Raw genomic sequence first — 18,730 nt, forward strand, 5'->3', positions numbered from 1 at the left:
ACTGCTACATTTTAGAGCAGTCAACAAGCTATTAATCCATCTTCCCTGAGATACCGAGAGTTTGATAACTCCAGCAAACTTCAGAAATGTCCATCTGACTCTGCCTGGACCTGCCGGCTGATCAGCTGTCAGGTCTAATTCAGATCCTGGCACCCCTGCTTAGCTGCAGGACCTTATACAAGACCCTCAATCGACATCATCTTAAGAGTCCTCATTTGTAAAACAGAAACCTCACCACCCATCTCACAAAAGTTGCTATAGGTGTTAAATGAGGTGATGCATCTAGAGTGCATTGCATGCACACAGTGGGTACTCATTAAGTGTTTGCTGATTCTGGAGTATTGCATGGGTTTTCAACAGTTGTTTTCCTGGCAGAAGAACAGTCTATCCTAAGTCAACAACTCCACCTTTTGCATTTCCCTTGACCACACTAGAAGGTAAGAGCAGATGGTACAGTGTTTGACTTTGCAAAAGCAACATTCTATTTGGTACTCAGACCTTGGGCTTAGTCATGCCAATGGAATTAACAAGCCTCAATCACAAAAATGGTTCGGAGTCCTCACTGGGCATTTTCACTGTAGACAAGAAGTGGAATTGGAACATAGGCCATGGGGATGGGGAAAGACAACGGAGTGAAGAGTCCCATTTGAGATGGACCCATCGGGTCAGATGAAGGAGAGAGAACAACACCCCAACATGCATGACCACATGCACAGAGTATTCATTCAATGAACTATCTACGAGCACCTGCTGACACCTGCTGAGAGCCAGGTACTGTTCTGGGTGCAAGGACATCACAGAGAAAGCCTTCTCTGCCCTGGTAGAGCTTCCTTACTGGTGGGGAAGAGAGTCAACAAATGAAGAAGCAAAGTAATTTTTGCTTGTGGTAACTGTGACGTCATAAACAGGTACTGGGATGGAGAACAGGTGGATGGGGTCTACTTCAGATACAAGGACCAGAGAAGGCCTCTCTGCAGAGGTCTGTGGGGTGGGTGAGTGTGGAGAGATGAGAAGGAGCCCACAGTGGGAGAGAAGAGGGGAATTTCAGGAGGACGGAGCAGCAGGTTCAGAGACCCTAGTGTAGGAAAGGCTATGGTGTTTGAGAAAGGAAAAGGAGGAAGATGATTGGAAGATGAGGCCATTGGAAAAAGGGAAAGAGCTCACTGGCCAAGGACAGAGCCTTGAGAAGCAAATTCTTGGGGAAAACAGGAGTCTACCTGGCCAGGTTGAGTTTGAGACACCTGTAGGGGTCTCCAAACGCAATATCCAGCACTACTTCCTGAGAACCAGACAAAGTATTTGGGATTTGAGGAATCGTCTGCTTATCTCAGAATCACAACAGAGGGGCCAGCGCTGTGGCCTAGTGGGTAAAGCCAGCCTACAGTGCCTGCTACCATATGGATGCCAGTTCGAGTCCCAGCTGCTCCTCTTCCAATCCAGCTCTCTGCTATGGCCTGGGAAAGCAGTAAAAGATGGCCCATGTCCTTGGGCCCCAGCACCCACATGGGAGACCCAGAAGCAGCACCTAGCTTTGGATCAGTGCAGCTCCAGCCATTGCAGCCATCTGGGGAGTAAACCAGCAGATGGAAGACCTCTCTCTGCCCCTGCCTCTGCCTCTCCGGAACTATGTCTTTCAGATAAATAAATCAATCTTAAAAAAATAAAGGAATCACAACAGAGTGTTCTGGAAATACAGATTTCTTAAGCATCAAAAATACAGATTTCTGGAGTGCCAGGACATTCTAACTCAAGCAGGTCTTAGCCAAGACCTGGAAATCATTCTTCTCAATACTCCCAGGTAATTGTGAGACATTCATTCAAGAAATATTTCTTGCATTCCTCTTATGTTTCAGGATATTTATTTTTTAAGAATTATTTTATTCATTTATTTATTTGAATGGCAGAGTGACCAAGAGAAGAAGAGAGACAGACAGAAAGAGAGAGATAATCCAAGCACTGGTTCACTCCCTAAATGTTCACAACAGCCAGAGCCGGGCTGGTCTGAAGCCAGGAGCCAGGAACTCTGTCTGGGTCTCCCACAAGGGTGGCAGGAAACCAAGCACTTGCCTCCCAGGCCCATTAGCCGGAAGCTGGACAAAAAACAAAAGGAGCCAGGACCCAAACTAGCACTCCAATAGCGCGTGCAGGCGACCGATGTAATGGCTTAACCTGCTGCACCATCACGTCCACCCCCAGAACACTTCTAAGTGTTGAAAATACAGCTCTGAACAGGCTTGAGAGCTTACAGCCCAGAGAAAGAACACATAGTGAATAAATACATCACATTGTGGAGTATGCTGTACACACACATGCACACACACACAAAGCTGACAAACTATAGAATTGTGGGAAACTAGGCTGGATCATTTCAAAGAGAATTTCTCTCTGAGGAAGTGATTTTTTAAAAGACTTTATTTATTTGAAAGTCAGACTTACACAGAGAGAGAAGGAGAGGCAGAGAGAGAGAGAGAGAGAGAGAGAGAGGTCTTCCATCCACTGGTTCACTCCCCAATTGGCCACAATGGCCAGAGCTACACCAATCCAAAGCCAGGAGCCAGGAGTTTCTTCCAGGTCTCCCACATGGGTTCAGGGGCACAAGGACTTGGGCCGTCTTCAACTGCTTTCCCAGGCCATAGCAGAGAGCTGGATTGGAAGTGGGGCAGCCAGGATTTGAAGTGGCACCCATATGGGATGGCGGCACTGCAGGTGGCAGCTTTACCTGCTACGCCACAGCGCCAGTCCCAAGGAAGTGATTTTTGAGCTAACAGACTGAGGAGTGATAAGGAGAGGCCATGTGACAGTCTGCGGGGAGCAGTGTTCCAGGAAGAGGGAATAGCCAATGGGAAGACTTCACCGAGACCTGGGCAGATGAACGTTATCTTTCAGTTATTCCCACTGGATGAATCAGTGTGGGACACAGCCTGGTGGGAAGCTATGATTTCATCCTTGTGTGTTCAGCCAACAAGTTACACTAAGCTTATACCTTGTGTGCCAGGCACTGTGCCAGGTGCTGACACAAAGATGAGTAAGACAGTCCCCTCTCTCCAGGGGTTTGCAGTCCAGAGAGGAAGGCAGCAAACCAAATCAGCATGGCCCCGTGAGAAAAGTGACAACATCCCAATTGGTGCAGGTGCCAAGAATGCCAAGCTTTTGACTAATATGTTCAAGTATAACGATGTAAGCAGTCGTCTTTATACAAGATAACGTTATTTTCATTTCTCTGTGGTCCCGCCAGCTCAGAATAGCTGGGTGCTGGGTGGAATACTTGCAACAGTGGATATCAGATTTGAAACACCGTGTCATTGACTACATTAACGTTCACTGAGTGCCCAGATTTGCCTGCCTTAACGTGTCATCACAGAGTCCTCACAACATCCCCACGAAGCAGGGACCAAGTTGTTTTTCTTTTTTTTCCAGATCCAGAAAAAAGGGGCTTTTCTTAGGTCACCCAACTTGGCAATATCCTAGCTCTGTTCAGGTTCAGAGCCTCGGTTCCGGTCCACACAGCTGCTCAGGAATGGCTTAGCTACTGATACCATTTGCTATCCTTACCCCAGTTTGCTCTCCCCAGCCCAGCTACCCCTTCCCCAGGGCTGCCTACACCGGCCAGATCTGCCTGCATTTCTCTCCAGGGTCCTCCAGGTAGAACAGTAAAAAAAAAAAAAAAAAAAAAAGAGGAAAGAGTTTGTGGCTCCCACATTGGGAAAATGGGGAGGCCACCAGGACTGGTGCTGATTGGGTGGTGCCCACTGGCTGGCAACCCTGGACTCCCAGCTCCTGAGTCCCAGTCAAATGAGGGAGGCAAGGAAAGAGGCCAGGGGTGAACACTTGGCTCCAGGGCGGCTCCAGTGGTTCCAAGGTCCAAGTAGAAGATAGATCTAGGCAAGGGAATCGGGCCAACTGGAGATCAAAAGGAGTAGGAAGGCTGTGGGCACCTGCACAGGGTGAGTCCCGACCTCTCTGAGCGTGTTTAAACCCAGTGGCTTTAAAAATGAGCTGCGCAGGCCAGCGCCGTGGCTTAACAGGCTAATCCTCCGCCTTGCGGCGCTGGCACCGGGTTCTAGTCCCGGTCGGGGAGCCGGATTCTATCCCGGTTGCCCCTCTTCCAGGCCAGCTCTCTGCTGTGGCCCGGGAAGGCAGTGGAGGGTGGCCCAAGTCCTTGGGCCCTTCACCCCATGGGAGACCAGGAGAAGCACCTGGCTCCTGGCTTCGGATCAGCGAGATGCGCTGGCCGTGGCGGCCATTGGAGGGTGAACCAACGGCAAAAGGAAGACCTTTCCCTGTCTCTCTCTCTATCCACTCTGCCTGTCCAAAAAAAAAAAAATGAGCTGCGCACCTTCAGCTGGCCAGCTGGCCAGTGTGGAATTTAAAGGGCCTTCGCTTCTGGCTACCCTGAGCCTCCTCTCCTCCGGACTTCGGACTTCTCAGTGTGGGTCTGTGCCTCTGTCCCACCTGCCGGCCCTCTCAGCTGCCTCCTTCGGAAGTGCCTCTCCCCAGTTTCTCAGGATGACCGGCTCCCTTCCTCCTCTCCACCACTCTTCACTCTCTCTTACTCCCTCCCTCCCTGCGGGTGAGGAGGCTTTTGGCCCGGGGCCCTGAGCGGGGCGGGTGCAGCCCGAGGACTCTGGAGGGGTGAGGTCACATCTCCCCGGAGCCCCAAGCCGCTGGCTGATCAGAGCCTCCCCAGGAGCCGGCGGCCAGAGCCCCAGACCGCGCTGACCCTGCGCTCGCCCGGCCTCCCCATGTCTCAGTACGCCCCCAACTCGGACTTCAAACGGGCTTTGGACAGTAGTCCCGAGGCCAACACGGAAGATGACAAGACCGAGGAGGACGCGCCCATGCCCAAGAACTACTTGTGGCTCACCATCGTCGCGTGTTTCTGCCCCGCGTACCCCATCAATATCGTCGCTTTGGTCTTCTCCATCATGGTGAGTGAGTTGGGGGGCCGCGGCAGAGGCGCTTTGTGCACCTGCCGGGGGACCCGGCGCGTTCCCTGCGTGCGCCCGCTCTCGGCTCCCGCGCGCTCCAAGCTCCCTGTGTTCAGCACCCCCGGCTAAGTTCCCTGGGACTCTCTCCGCAGCCGTCAGCCCCGGCTCTGCGCCCAGGACCCAGAACCCCGACCAAGCCTCTCCAAGGCTCGCTTCCCGCTGCTTTCCAGCGCCCCTCGTGCGCGCCCAATCCAAGCCCCGAGGGAGTTTCTCCGTGGACCTGGCTGGGAGCGCGGAGGCGCTATGTCTCTTTGCAGCACACAGGGCGCCACCTTGGCCATTCTTGGAGGGTAGGGTGGGGGCTGTCCTCCCTCTCCGTCCTGGTTCCTCGCTGTGGCCCAGGACGCCCAAGGCTGCTCCCGGCCGCTACAGCTCCAGGCTTTTCTCGGGCGCCCCTCACTCTTTGAATAGGGGCGCATCGAACTTCCTCCCGCATTTGCTGAACGTGGATCGCATACTGCCAAGGATCCCCGGGCGCCCCTCTACCGCTCCGTCCTAGGCCCGGGATGCGCGGATGCGCGCCGAGGCTCCCTCGTAGGAACTCCCCGGCGAACCCCCCCAAGAGTGCGACGAGCGCCCCCCGAGGCCCTCGTCTTATTGACTGGAGCAGCTGGCCTGGGGTGGCAGCCCTGTCCCGGGACAACCCCAGCAGCCGCGCTCCCTCCCCCACCCGCCCCCACTCGCTTCCTGGGTGCCCTCGGAGGCTCCCTCAGCACCGCCTCTTGCCTCCTCCCAGACTCGGGTTGGGTTGCAGGCTGACAGTCAATGGCGCAGCAGCTTCGAACCCAGATTTCTGGATTCAAATCCCAGTTCCGCTGCGTGACAGCTGGGCGATGCCCAGAAATCACCCGGCTCTCTTAGTAAGACGGGGGAAATCGCAGCCATAGTTCTTGGAGATGCTGTGAGCATTAATGACGTAGCTAAAGCGCTTAGAGCCGCACCCAGCGCGGTATTAGTGTAAGATCCTCGCTCTGTGTCACTTCAGGAGGGCTCCCTGCTCGCGGTTCACCCCAGAGCCCCGTTCTCTTTCCTGCATCTTTTTGCCCTAAGTACTTGACTGTATCCGGTGTCTCCCACGACTCAACCTCGTGGAAAAATGGAATGAAAAGATAAGTATATTTGGGTGCCAAAGGTTTTGGAAATCCATGCAGTTTTTTCATACTACCCATTTTCTAAGAACTTTTTGTAGACCCCTCATACGTGTGGATTTAAAAAAAAATTGTACCCCAATAAATCTCTTTTCATTCTGTTTTCCGTTGGCCTTCTGGAAGCATTTTCATATGTTATTGTTCCATAGGCTTCCTGTCTGTGTCCCCTTAGAGGATATGAGCTCGAAGAGCACAGGGCTGTTTGTCAGTTGTGTTGGTTGCTCTGTCTTCAACATCGAGGGAGAACCTGGTTGGTGCGTGGTAGACGCTTATTTAAATAATGAAATGAAGGTGTGCTTGAATGGATGGGGTTAGCGGATCCTCTGCTCGCTCTTCCCAGGGCCAGATTCCTTAAGGTCAGCCAAGCCATTTCCTCCCTTCCTTCCGCTCCCCCGATACCCAGTCCTGGGTTGGAAGCGATACAGCAGCCAAGTTCTCCAGGCAGCCGCAGATGCTGTGGCTGGCACCGGTGCCCGCACTCTACCCTGGTTTTTTAATGAAGCAGCCAATTCATCCTTCTTCCCAGTGCCACTTAGAAAACTGCCCACAAAGATGATTTCCCTCCTTGCTCTGAGATGAGCAAACGCCCCAGCTGGTAGTGACAGGCTGGATACTAATGACGCCACTTGGTGTGCCCGCTTTTTCTAACCCCCAGTCCATTTTCAATAGTTCCATAGCAACAGAGCACTCTATTGTCAGAACACAGACACTGGAGGTAGTAAGCTGACTCTGAGAGTGTGTCATACCCTTGTAAAGCCTTAGTGTGTTCTAAAATTGGAATGTGAAAGCTGTTTTAAGTTGAGCAAAATTGTCATAAGGATGAAATGCAATAATGCATGTCAAGCCTCCAGCCTTGTGCGAGGTACATGCAAGAATTGGCAGAGAGACAGGTAGGTTTGGAGACATCACAGGTCACACGTGAAAACAAACACAAACAAACAAAACATGGAACAGGTTAAAATCCAAATGCTAAGAAGTGCAACTTTCTCCCTCCTAATTGCATACCTCGAAGTGTTTCCCCATGGAACCAGTGCATCTCCCGGCTTGCTAAGTTTCATGATAAAGATTCTGCAGGAGAAAGCAGCAAAGGAGGGGTGTGCAGGGGAAGGCTGCCTTGTGTGTGCTCCCCCCACCCCCGCCCCGGGCTTCGGGCTTGGGGCTTCATCATGGTAAGTGCTGGCACTGTCAAACACAAACATCACTTACTGGAATCCGTGATAAGCTCAGCACAGCAGCAGTGTCTGGGGGTCTTGACCAGAAGTGCTCCCCTGCAGTGACTTCAGTGACTGGGGCACTGCTCATGCAGGGCTCATGCCTTGCAATTCTAGGGCCATGGCGACACACCCAAGTAGCAATGGCACTCCAGTTAAGAAACTCGGTTAGAGGGGGCCGGCGCTGTGGCATAGTGGGTAAAGCTGCCACATGCAGTGCCAATATCCCATATGGGCATCACTTCAAGTCCTGACTGCTCCACTTCTGATTCAGCTCCGTGCCATGACCTAGGAAATCAGTGGAAGATGGCCCAAGTCCTTGGGACCCTGCACTCACATGGGAGATTCAGAAGAAGTTCCTGGCTCCTGGCTTTGGGTTGGCCCAGCTCTGGCCATTATGGCCACTTAGGGAGTAAACCAGTGGATGGAACATCTCTCTCTCCCTCTCTCTCTGCCTCTGCCTCTGCCTCTCTTAACTGTGCCTTTCAAATAAATAAATCTTAAAAAAAAAAAAAGAAAGAAAAGAAACTCTGTTAGAGATGGCACATTGATATCAACATGAATGTGTGGGATAAACTGACAAGGCTCAAAATAACTAGCTCCTTGAATGGCAAAAAGAGCCAGCAATCTCAAAACAATCAATAGCTTTATTTATTAAACCAAGCCTGAGAAGTCTTCTTAAAAAAATGTACAACTGGAGTAGGTCTAAAGAACAGAACTACTTTGAAAATTATACACTTGAGAAGGGTGTTCTTCAAGCTACAGGCATCTACCCCAGGTAGAGCCAGGGCAGTTAGGAGGCAGCACGCTATGTGATTGAACATATTGTGCCTGGTTGTACAGGAATATTGGTGGCTGTAGCATCACCAGCAGCAAGAACACTAAACTCTTTGCTCCTCTGTGTATTGAAAGTCTGGCTGTTTAAAGTGCACTTAACCTGAACTCCATCTGGGGGGCACATATCTCAGGAATTCCCACCCCCCCACACACTCCAATACTGGGCTCCTGCTCACCCATATTGCACCTGCCTATGGATTTTGAATATGGTGCCCCTTCCTCCAGGCAGGCGTAGCCCTGCACCCAGTACACAGCTTGGTGAAGGCAGAAGGGCATGAGTTGAGGCCTCATTCATCATGCCCCCATCTACCTGGTTATCTCCATATTGCATCTGAAAACAACACCCTAATTCCCTAATATGGAAATTGCCCCAACGTTGGAGAAGAATGTTCATTTGGCAAGTGTGTAATGAGCACCTGTTTTGTACCAAGCTCTGTTTCAGGCATTGGTCCATTCCTTTATCTCTATCAAGTGATAAATAAGATCAGCAATAAGCTCTGGCCTCCTACACCAAGAAGAAGTTGTATTCTAGGCAAATTGCAGGAGTATTGACAAGTAGAAGATGAGTTCGCCTTCTCTTGGTTTTGGACTTTGCTACTTGATTCCGAAGGCTAGAGCTGAGTCTGTACTAAGCCTCAATTCTTGATACCTTCACACAGTCATTGGTACAACTGAGTCTCTAATCACGGCTTCAAGGTAGCCAATGACTTTGGGTGATTTTTAAGCCTTCTTTCATCACAGCCTCTTGTCCCTCACACCTACAAAACCTAGGCAGCAACCACCCACTGAGGTTCAGATCCTTTCCTGCTATTTGTTATGCTTGTGATTTCACCCAAGGCTCTCAGTCTTCCTGAAACCTGTTTTTTCCACCCTGTAAAATGGGGGCTATGATAGTTCTTACCCAAGAGCAATTGTAGAGACTAAATGATAGAACATGCTAAGACTCAAGGAATCCATTGATGATGATGATGATGGTGCTGGTGATGATGATGGTAATGATGGTAGTGATGATGGTGATGGTGGTGGTGGTGATGGTGATGGTGATGGTGATGGTGGTGGTGGCGATGGTGGTGATGGTGATGATGGTGGTGGTGGTGATGGTGATAATGGTGGTGGTAGTGATGGTGATAATGGTGGTGGTGGTGATGGTGATGATGGTGGTGGTGGTGATGGTGATGGTGGTGATGGTGGTGATGGTGATGGTGGTGGTGGTGGTGGTGGTGGTGATGGTGGTGGTGGTGGTGATGGTGGTAGTGGTGGTGGTGGTGGTGGTGATGATGGTGGTGGTGGTGATGATGAATTAAGATGTGTATATTCTAGGAATGTAAACCATTATCCTTTCTGTTAGCAGTTTTTCTGTTTCTATTGGGACTAAAAAAATCTGATAAGAATAAAAACAATGATCAACAGACACATCAGTGGAATAAGTATTTGTTAAAGCCCCAAAACAAATATTAAAGCTAAACCTGAAACACACAGCTCAGAAAGGAGGACTTTTAGTTACCTGTATTTCTCACTCCCTTCAGAAACCACTTAAAAGTAATATGAAGTGGATTTCAAAGGTTATCAATACCCGGCCAGTGCCGCGGCTCACTTGGCTAATCCTCCACCTGTGGTGCCTGCACCCCAGGTTCTAGTCCCGGTTGGGGCACCGGATTCTATCCCGGTTGCCCCTCTTCCAGTCCAGCTCTCTGCTGTGGCCCGGGAAGGCAGTGGAGGATGGCCCAAGTCCTTGGGCCCTGCACCCGCATGGGAGACCAGGAGGAAGCACCTGGCTCCTGGCTTCAGATCGGCGCAGTGCACCAGCCATAGCACCCTGGCCGTAGCGGCCATTGAGGGGGTGAACCAACGGAAAAGGAAGACCTTTCTCTCTCTCTCTCTCTCACTGTCTAATGGTGCCTGTCCAAAAAAAAAAAAAGAAAAGAAAAAAAAAAAAAGGTTATCAATACCCAAGGACAAAGTTGGAAACTGGAAGAAGAAATGAGAGAGGTAAAAAATCGCCACGGATGGGAAACGACTGCTTGAGCCGTGACTGGCTTTGCAGAGTAGATAACGCTGGCATCTACACTCTGCAGAAAGCACAGACCACAAGCAGGAGCTCAATTCTCCCCGCAGAATTCTGGAAGACTCAGAAACCAGAGGTGCCAGTGAAAGAGATCTCCTCCGGAGGTAGGAATGAAGGGGAGAGCTGAAAAACAGAGGACTCTTTTGAAAACTTGCTTAAGTCATGAGACGACCAGAGTTCATCTACCCCACCAGGAAGCCAGGCAGCTACTTCCTCACCTGACAGACAGGGGAACTTTGCTGCCTGTGGGCTGTGAACACCAGGCACAGCCGAGAGTTGGGGTGCCTTATGGAACTGGGGTTAGTGGAGAGTTGGCACGTTGATCCGGGAAACTGCTGCCCCCATGTGGCTTCTGCTTTAGTTTGGATGTGGACTGTTCATCCCAGAGTTCTTACGTTGGAGGTTGGGTCTTTGGCTAACAGTGTAGGGGAAGTAGAACATTTAAGAGGTAGGGACATTGGAGGCCATAACCAGCCCCTCTCTGTGCTCTGGCTTCCCAGCTTGTGCAAGGAGAGCACACCTTCTGGCATGCATTTCTGTTGTGCTATTACCCACCCTGGTGCAACCAACCACAGGGCCTTTGCAAGAGCCAGCACCGTGCTGTTTGGACTTCTAGTCGCGCATGCTGTGAGCTAAAGAAGCCTCACTTTTTTTTTTTTTTTTTTTAAAGTACTCAGCCTCACAAAACAGACTCACCTGGCTCCCTAGCTCTGGCATCCAGACAGGAGATTAGAGATTTCCCAAGGTTGCGATCTGTCCAAAACAAAATGCCCCTAGAAGTCCCCCAGAGAAAGGACAAGGCCGACTCGGTCATCCTGCAGCCGCACGCCCACCACAGGCCAACTCCGTCCTCGTGCCCAGGGCTTGCAAGCAGCTTTTCATCATCTCCTTTTCCAATAGGAAGCAGCAGCCAAAGATTCTCAGAAATTCTCCTGGCCTGAGACCCGAGTTTTACAGAAATAAGGAGGTGTGAGCAAAAGCAAAAGAAAAGATGGCTGACATCCTCGGAGAGACAAGGAGCGACATCGTGTCCACGGCACAAGAACAGATTGGAAAAAATGAGAGTAGTGGAAGGAAAACGGCTCTGGAGGATTGCAGATAGGAGGTTGACTTGTTCATGTAAAGGGAACAAATTTTATGGTTTGTTTGGTTTGGTTTGGTTTTTTTTTTTTTTTTTTTTTTTTTTTTTTTTTTTTTTTTTTTTTTTACAGGCAGAGTAGACAGTGAGAGAGAGAGAGACAGAGAGAAAGGTCTTCCTTTACTGTTGGTTCACCCTCCAATGGCTGCCGCGGCCGGCGTGCTGCGGCCAGCGCACCGTGCTGATCCGAAGCCAGGAGCCAGGTGCTTCTCCTGGTCTCCCATGCGGGTGCAGGGCCCAAGCACTTGGGCCATCCTCCACTGCCTTCCCGGGCCACAGCAGAGAGCTGGCCTGGAAGAGGGGCAACCAGGACAGAATCCGGCTCCCCGACCAGGACTAGAACCTGCGGTGCCAGCCCTACATTTCTTACATGCAGTTTTAAGCACATAATGATGCTTCCCACCCTACGCTCCCTGCCTCACTCCCACCCTCCCTCCTCTTTCCTTTCTTATTTTTAATTTTTGCAATGACATATTTTCAGTTTACTTTATAATCACAGCTTAACTCTCCACTAAATAAAGAATCTAATAAGTAAGTAAAGGGGCTGGCGTTGTGGCATGGCAGGTTAAGCCTCCACCTGCAATGCCAGCATCCCATATGGGTACCGGTTTGTGTCCTGGCTGCTCCACTTCTGATCCAGCTCCCTACTGGTGGCCTGGGAAAAGCAGAGGAGGATAGACCAAGTATTTGGGCCCCTGCACCCACGTGGGATACCTGGAAGAGGCTCCTGGCTCCTGGCTTCAGCCTGGCCCAGCCCCAGTCCTGTGGCCCTTTGGAGAGTGATCCTGTGGATGGGAGATCTCTCTCTCTCTCTCTTTCTCTCTCTCTCTCTCTCTTCCTCCCTCTGTAACTCTGCCTTTCGAATAAATAAAAAATCTTAAAAAAAAAATAAGTAAGTAGAAAAAACACTGCTCCTCAGGAATATAAAAATCTAAGAATTCAAAGCTGAAATTGAGGGTTCCTCAAAGAAGTAATGTAAAAATCAAAAAGATGGAGCAGGCATTGTGGTGCAGTGGCTTAACCGCTGCCTGGGATGGCCATCCCTTACCAGAGTGTCAGTTTGAGTCCTAGCACCTGTTCTTCTGATCCAGCTTCCTGCTAATGTATCCTCGGAGGCAGTGAATGATGGCCGTAGTGCTTGGGCCCCTGCCACCTACATAAGAGACCCAGATGGAGTTGCAGACTCTTAGTTTAGCTTGACCCAGCCTTGGCTGATACAGGCATTTCTGGAAGGGACCAGCGGATGGAAGAGGTATATCTACCTGTCCATCTCTTTGCTTATTAAATAGCTAAAAATAAAATAAAAAACAGTTTAAAAAATCAAAATGGTGGGAGCCAACACTGTGGTGCAGTGGGTTAAGCCACAGACTGCAGCACCATCGTCCCATAAGGGCACCAGTTTGAGTCCTGGCTGCTCCACTTCTGTTCCAGCTCCCTGCTAACGTACCTGGGAAAGCAACGGAGGATGGTCCATGGACCCCCGCATCCATATGGGAGACCCAGAAGAAGCTCCTAGCTCTGGGCTTCAGCCTGCCCCAGCCCAGGTTGCTGTGGCCATTTAGGGAGTAAACCAACAGATAGAAGAACTACTCTCCCTTCTCCCCCCCCCCCCCCCGCCCCGCCCTGTAACTCTGCCTGTCAAATAAATAAATATTTTTTAAAAATCAAAAAGGTGGAAAACATGGCAGAACACAAGTACCCATTGATGGACAAGTGGATCAGGGAAACGTGGTATGTGACATGTTCACACACTGGAACGTCAGCCAGCCTGCAGGTGCAAGGACACCGTGCCATACGCTGCCACAGGAATGGGCCTTGAAGACATTATGCTAAGCACAGTAAACCACTCACAAAGCGACAAACGCCACATGCTTCCACTTACAGGAAGTCAAATTCACCAAGACAGAAAGCAGAACAGTGGTTGCCAGGGACTGGGAGAGGGGTCAAGGGCAGCCATTGTTTACTAGGTAAGGAGTTTCAGTTACGAAGATGGGCAAATTCTGGACACGACGCACGGTGACGACTGCACAACCATGCGACTGGACTCACTGCCACTGAACAGCTTAAGCAAGCAATGTTCAGGTGGTAAATCTTGTGTATATTTTACCACAATGAAATAGAACAAGATATTCTCTCCAAAAGATAGATAAGACCAAGAAAAAAAAATCGTAAGATAGGAGACTCATTCCCACAAACCTCACATGCAATCAGAAAGTTCCAGGGGCCGGCGCTGTGGCTCACTTGCTTAGTCCTCTGCCCGCGGCACCAGCATCCCATATGGGCACCGGGTTCTAGTCCCAGTTGCTCCTCTTCCAGGCCAGCTCTCTGCTGTGGCCCGGGGAGGGCAGTGGAGGATGGCCCAAGTCCCTGGGTGCCTATACCCGCGTGGGAGACCAGGAGGAAGCACCTGCCTCCTGGCTTCAGATCGGCGCAGCACCAGCCGTAGTGGCCATTTGGGGAGTGAACCAATGGAAGGAAGACCTTTCTCTCTGTCTCTCTCTCTCTCTCACTGTCTATAACTCTACCTGTCAAATAAATAAATAAATAAATAAATAAATAAAAGTTCCAGAAAAGAAAAGAACAACAACAAAAAAAAAAACTGCACAGAAGAAGCAAGCAAATGGAAAATCCTTAGAATTTAATGCATTAATTTCCAGATTAAAAGGGCTTCCCCCAGTACCCAATAAAATGATCAAGACATACACTAAAGATAGGGTGCAATTTTAGATTATCAGATATAAAGTTTCTCTCCAGTCCTATAAACTTTCAGCATAATGGCTTCAGAACTCCTCCTCCCAGTGATGCTGAAAGCTAAACAATAGTGAACAAACGATTTCAAGATCCTGAAGCAAAAATGAGCTCCAACTTTGATCCTGGGCCCAGCCAAAGAACCATCCTAGGGCGACAGAGGAGAAAGCCATTTTCGGACATTCAGGCTATCCACTACTTGCCTGATACACGTCTTTCCTAGGATGTCCTAGGGGAATGAATGGCTTTCCCCAAAGAAGGGAGCGAGTCCAGAAAGAGGAGGACTTGATTTTTCCAAAAGGGCATCCAACACAGGAAAGAGGCAAAGAGAGAATCCTCCCCAGGACATAACGCACAGCGGGTGCAGATGGCTGGTCTGAAGGCATTGGCCAAACTGTTAGCTGCTCACGAGCCAGCACAGAGAGCCCCAGACCTGGCAGAGCGTCAGCACACCTGCTTGGGAAGACAAGGTCTCTGTGGCTAAAATAACAGTAATAAGAAGAAGAAGAAGATGGGGGCAGGCATTTGGTGCAGCGGTTAAGGCATCACTTGGGACACCCACCCCCCAGCTCCCTGCTGGTGGGCACCTGGGAGGCAGCAGGTGATGGCTCAAGTAATTTAGTCCCTGCCACCCCACATGGGAGACCTGGATGGAATTCCCGGCTCCTGGATTCAGCCTGGCCAGCCCTGGCTGTTGTGAGCATTTGGGGAGTAAACCAGCAGCTAGATCTCTCTAGGCCGGTCTGTCTGTCGCTCACTCTCTCTTTGTATGTCTTCTTCTCTCTCTGCCTTCCAAATAAAATAAATAAATGAGATATCCACAGGATGAAAGACAAACCAAACTGGTGTCCTTTCCACCCGACTCCAGCTGCACCAGGGCTCTCGTTCCTCACACCTACGCTCCAGGTGGACTTCAGTTACACTTAGAAGGGAGGGTTTTGTCTGTCTTATGACCGGAACAGACCCTGGAAACAACACATCCCGGTCCCAGCAGCTGAGCCAGGAAACTTGACATTGCCCATGAGTTGGATCTCCGGATGAGCGTTCTCTGCACTTCCTGCTTAGTTGGTTCTTTCCATGTGACTTCTCCCAACCCTCTCTGGTTCACTGCACATAGCCATTGCCTGAGACACAAGGCATTAATGTCACGGACCCCTATAACTGACTGCTTAGGAATTCTATGGAGAGCATTCAGATGGGTGCCGTTGAGGAAACTCTGAAGAACGTCACCATTTGAAGACCGTCTCCTAAATACCCAGAGATTTTACAGCACGCCTGGCACCCGGCACCCTTGTCAGCACTAGGTACCGGGCGAGGGCAATGGCAGACATCTGGGAATGTGGGATTTTAACAGCTGTGAGAGCCATTCTGTTTCACAGCATTGAACAGCTACATCTACTTCAAGATGAGATTCCGTACGCTCCTATCAAATGATACGTTTTAAATGTCATCTTAAGCTACTGAGGAAACGTGGGGGTGGTTGGATTTGTCACGAGAGCACGTCAGGGGACGTGGGTAAAACACGACTGGCCACTAATGGCCAATTTCAGGCACCACCTCCTTTCCAAAGCCATTAAATAGAGCCCAGGTGAATGGCAGATAACAAAACAGTGGCCAAAAATAATGACTATGGCTGAGGTGGGTTTGTCAGTAATTAATACGAAAATGACTTCCTTTTCAATTTTCACTCATTTATTTCTTTTTTTAACTTTTACTTAATGAATATAAATTTCCAAAGTACAGCTTATGGATTACAATGGCTTCCCCCCCCCCATAACTTCCCTTCCACCTGCAACCCTCCCCTTTCCCACTCCCTCTCCCCTTCCATTCACATCAAGATTCATTCTCAATTCTCTTTATATACAGAAGATCAGTTTAGTATATATTAAGTAAAGATTTCAACAGTTTGCACCCACATAGAAACACAAAGTGAAAAATACTGTTTGAGTACTAGTTATAGCATTAAATCACAATGTACAGCACATTTAGGACAGAGATCCTACATGAGGAGTAAGTGCACAGTGACTCCTGTTGTTGACTTTACAAATTGACACTCTTGTTTATGGCCTCAGTAATCTCCCTATGCTGCAGTCATGAGTTTCCAAGGCTATGGAAGCCTTTTGAGTTCACCGACTCTGATCTTATTTAGACGAGGTCGTAGTCAAAGTGGAAGTTCTCTCCTCCCTTCAAAGAAAGGTACCTCCTTCTTTGATGACCTGTTCTTTCCACTGGGATCTCACAGAGATCTTTCATTTAAGTCATTTTTTTTTTTTGACAGAGTGTCTTGGCTTTCCATGCCTGAAATACTCTCATGGGTTTTTCAGCCAGATCCGAATGCCTTAAGGGCTGATTCTGAGGCCAGAATGCTGTTTAGGACATCCGCCATTCTATGAGTCTGCTGTGTATCCCACTTCCCATGCTGGATCGTTCTCTCCCTTTTTTGTTCTATTGGTTAGTATTTTCAGACACTAGTCTTGATTATGTGATCTCTTTGACTCTTAGTCCTATCATTATGTTCACTCATTTATTTCTATCTGAGAGACGGACAGCGAGTTCCCGTCTGCTGATTCACTCCCCCAACGCCCATAATGGCTGGGGCTCTGCCAGGATGGAAGGCAGGAGCCAAGAACCCAGTGGAAGTCTTCAATCCGGGTCTCCTACGTGAGTGGCAGGGACCCGATTACCTGAACCTCCACTGGTGCCTCCCGGGGTCTGCATCAGCAGGAAGCTGGAGTCAAGGGCAGGGAAGTGTAGGAAGCAGGATGTGGGCATCTAACCAGAACCAAACCCGCTTGGCTAAACTCCCTCTCCAAGCAAACTCTTTCTGACCCACACTTTTCATGACACCTTCAAGGAACCACCAAGGGGAGTTCAGGTAGGATCCACATCCTGGAGCAGAGCCTGTCAAACAGTGGGCTGAGGATCCTGTTAAAATGCAGATTCCGGGGTCAGGTGTCCGGCACAGCAGTTACGACACCGAGTGGAACTCCTGTATCCCACACTGGGGTGCCCGGGTTCAAGTCCTGGCTCAGCCACTGACACCAGCTTCCTGCTAAAGCTCAAGTCGGGTCCCCCACCCCTGTGGAAGACCTGGATTGAGTTCCTGCCTCTTGGCTCCTGGTTTTGGTCTGGTCCAGCCCCAGATGTGGGCATTCAGGGGATGAACAACAAATGAGAGATCCCTCTCTCTCTTTCTCTCCCCTCCACCCTCCCTCTCTTTCAAATAAATAAAATGCAGACTCCACTCCTCTCTCAAGGCTCCATTGAAAAATCACCTCCTCCATGAAGCCCTTCTTGACTGCCCTCCCTCTCTGCCTCACCCAAGGCGAGAGCCTCTGAACAGATTCCTCTTGGGCCATCTTTCCTTCTCAGCACTGACTTGTGCATGTGAGCCCTTAAAGGCTGCAGTGTTAACCCCAGCACCCAGCACAAGGCCAGGCACATGGTCGGCCTGGAACAAATGTGGGATGAATGAATGAATGAATGGCTACTTGGCCCCCAGTCTGCTCTACTTTGATCTCTGAGGATATCCTTCTCCTTGGCCTCTGCGTTCTACATTTCTACCAAAACGTTTTCGGAAAACATCCGGGAGAGGCAGGCAAATGCCAGAGGTCACTGAGCGGCTGGCCAAGGCTGGGCTCCCAAGGATCACTTTCACGGCCAGCCCGGGGTTCACCAATGTCCTTCCACTGCAGGCCGGCGGGTCCCTGTTTGGAAAGTGACCTTTCTTCTCCACTTGCTAGCTCAGGACGCCCCAGTCTTCGGGAGAAAGCCCCTCATCCAGGAAAGTGACCCTTCAGATTGGGAGTCTGCGCGTGCCTGGGGACCTCCCGTTCTGCAGCTTCCAACCTGTGCCTCCCAGACAGCTGCTTCTGCCTGGCGTTAACAACGTTTACCCAGCAGGGGCAAGGGGGAGGTGGGACGCCAACGAGAAGTGAACAATTTCCTTTCCTTCCTGGGGTCTCGGGCAAACACTGAGCCTTGTGGCTCTTGGTGAAATAGTAGAACACAGGCCCTTTGCTAAGCATGCTGGCGGGGATCCTTTGATCATGAGCTAAGAGGCGACAGGACACGCCTTGGGAAAGGCCACTCTTAATGATACACGGGTTCTCTCTTGACTGACCCAGCTACCCCAGGCGCCACCCACGGCTTCCCCAGGTGTGCCGGACTCAGGAGCAGAGCAAGGGCTCCCACCCAGGCACGGTGTCCCGACCAGCGCCTTAACCCCTAGGCCAAATGCGCACCCCCACCTTGCCCCTCGGTGGGAGTGCAGCCTTGGTGTTCTGGAAGCTTCCTCTCGTAACCAATATCATACAATGCCATCAATCAAACCCATCAGGATTCCTCCCGAGCTTCTGGCTGTACTGATAGGCAAAAGGACACGTCTCATTTGTCCTTGAAGATATTTATGGGAAGAAAAAGCCCCAAATCCCAGGAAGGAGCCAGACAAGTCTGAATGAATTGATGGTGACAAAGAGGAAATAAACCTTGTACCCAGGAAGGCCAGTCTCAGAATCCCCAGCACTGCCTTTAGCCACAGAAACCTAAGGGCAAGCAGCATCTACACAAGAAATCCAAAAGTCAGCTGAAAATTC

General features: G+C 50.3%; 1 protein-coding gene across 3 annotated transcripts in view; it reads left to right on the top strand.

Annotated features, from left to right (window-relative positions):
- Positions 1–4,596: 4,596 nt before the first annotated feature.
- Positions 4,597–18,730, top strand: part of TMEM233 (transmembrane protein 233) — a 42,768-nt gene continuing 28,634 nt past the window's right edge. For 2 of the 3 annotated variants that reach the window (XM_062182277.1, XM_062182276.1), the window contains exon 1: positions 4,597–4,928. In XM_062182277.1, coding sequence (XP_062038261.1) covers positions 4,743–4,928 — 186 coding nt within the window. In that variant the 5' untranslated portion in view covers positions 4,597–4,742. The remainder of the gene's footprint in view (positions 4,929–18,730) is intronic. The other variant, XM_062182274.1, reaches the window with a different exon arrangement.

This window comes from Lepus europaeus, chromosome 23 (genome assembly GCF_033115175.1).
Source record: "Lepus europaeus isolate LE1 chromosome 23, mLepTim1.pri, whole genome shotgun sequence".
NCBI lineage: Eukaryota > Metazoa > Chordata > Mammalia > Lagomorpha > Leporidae > Lepus > Lepus europaeus.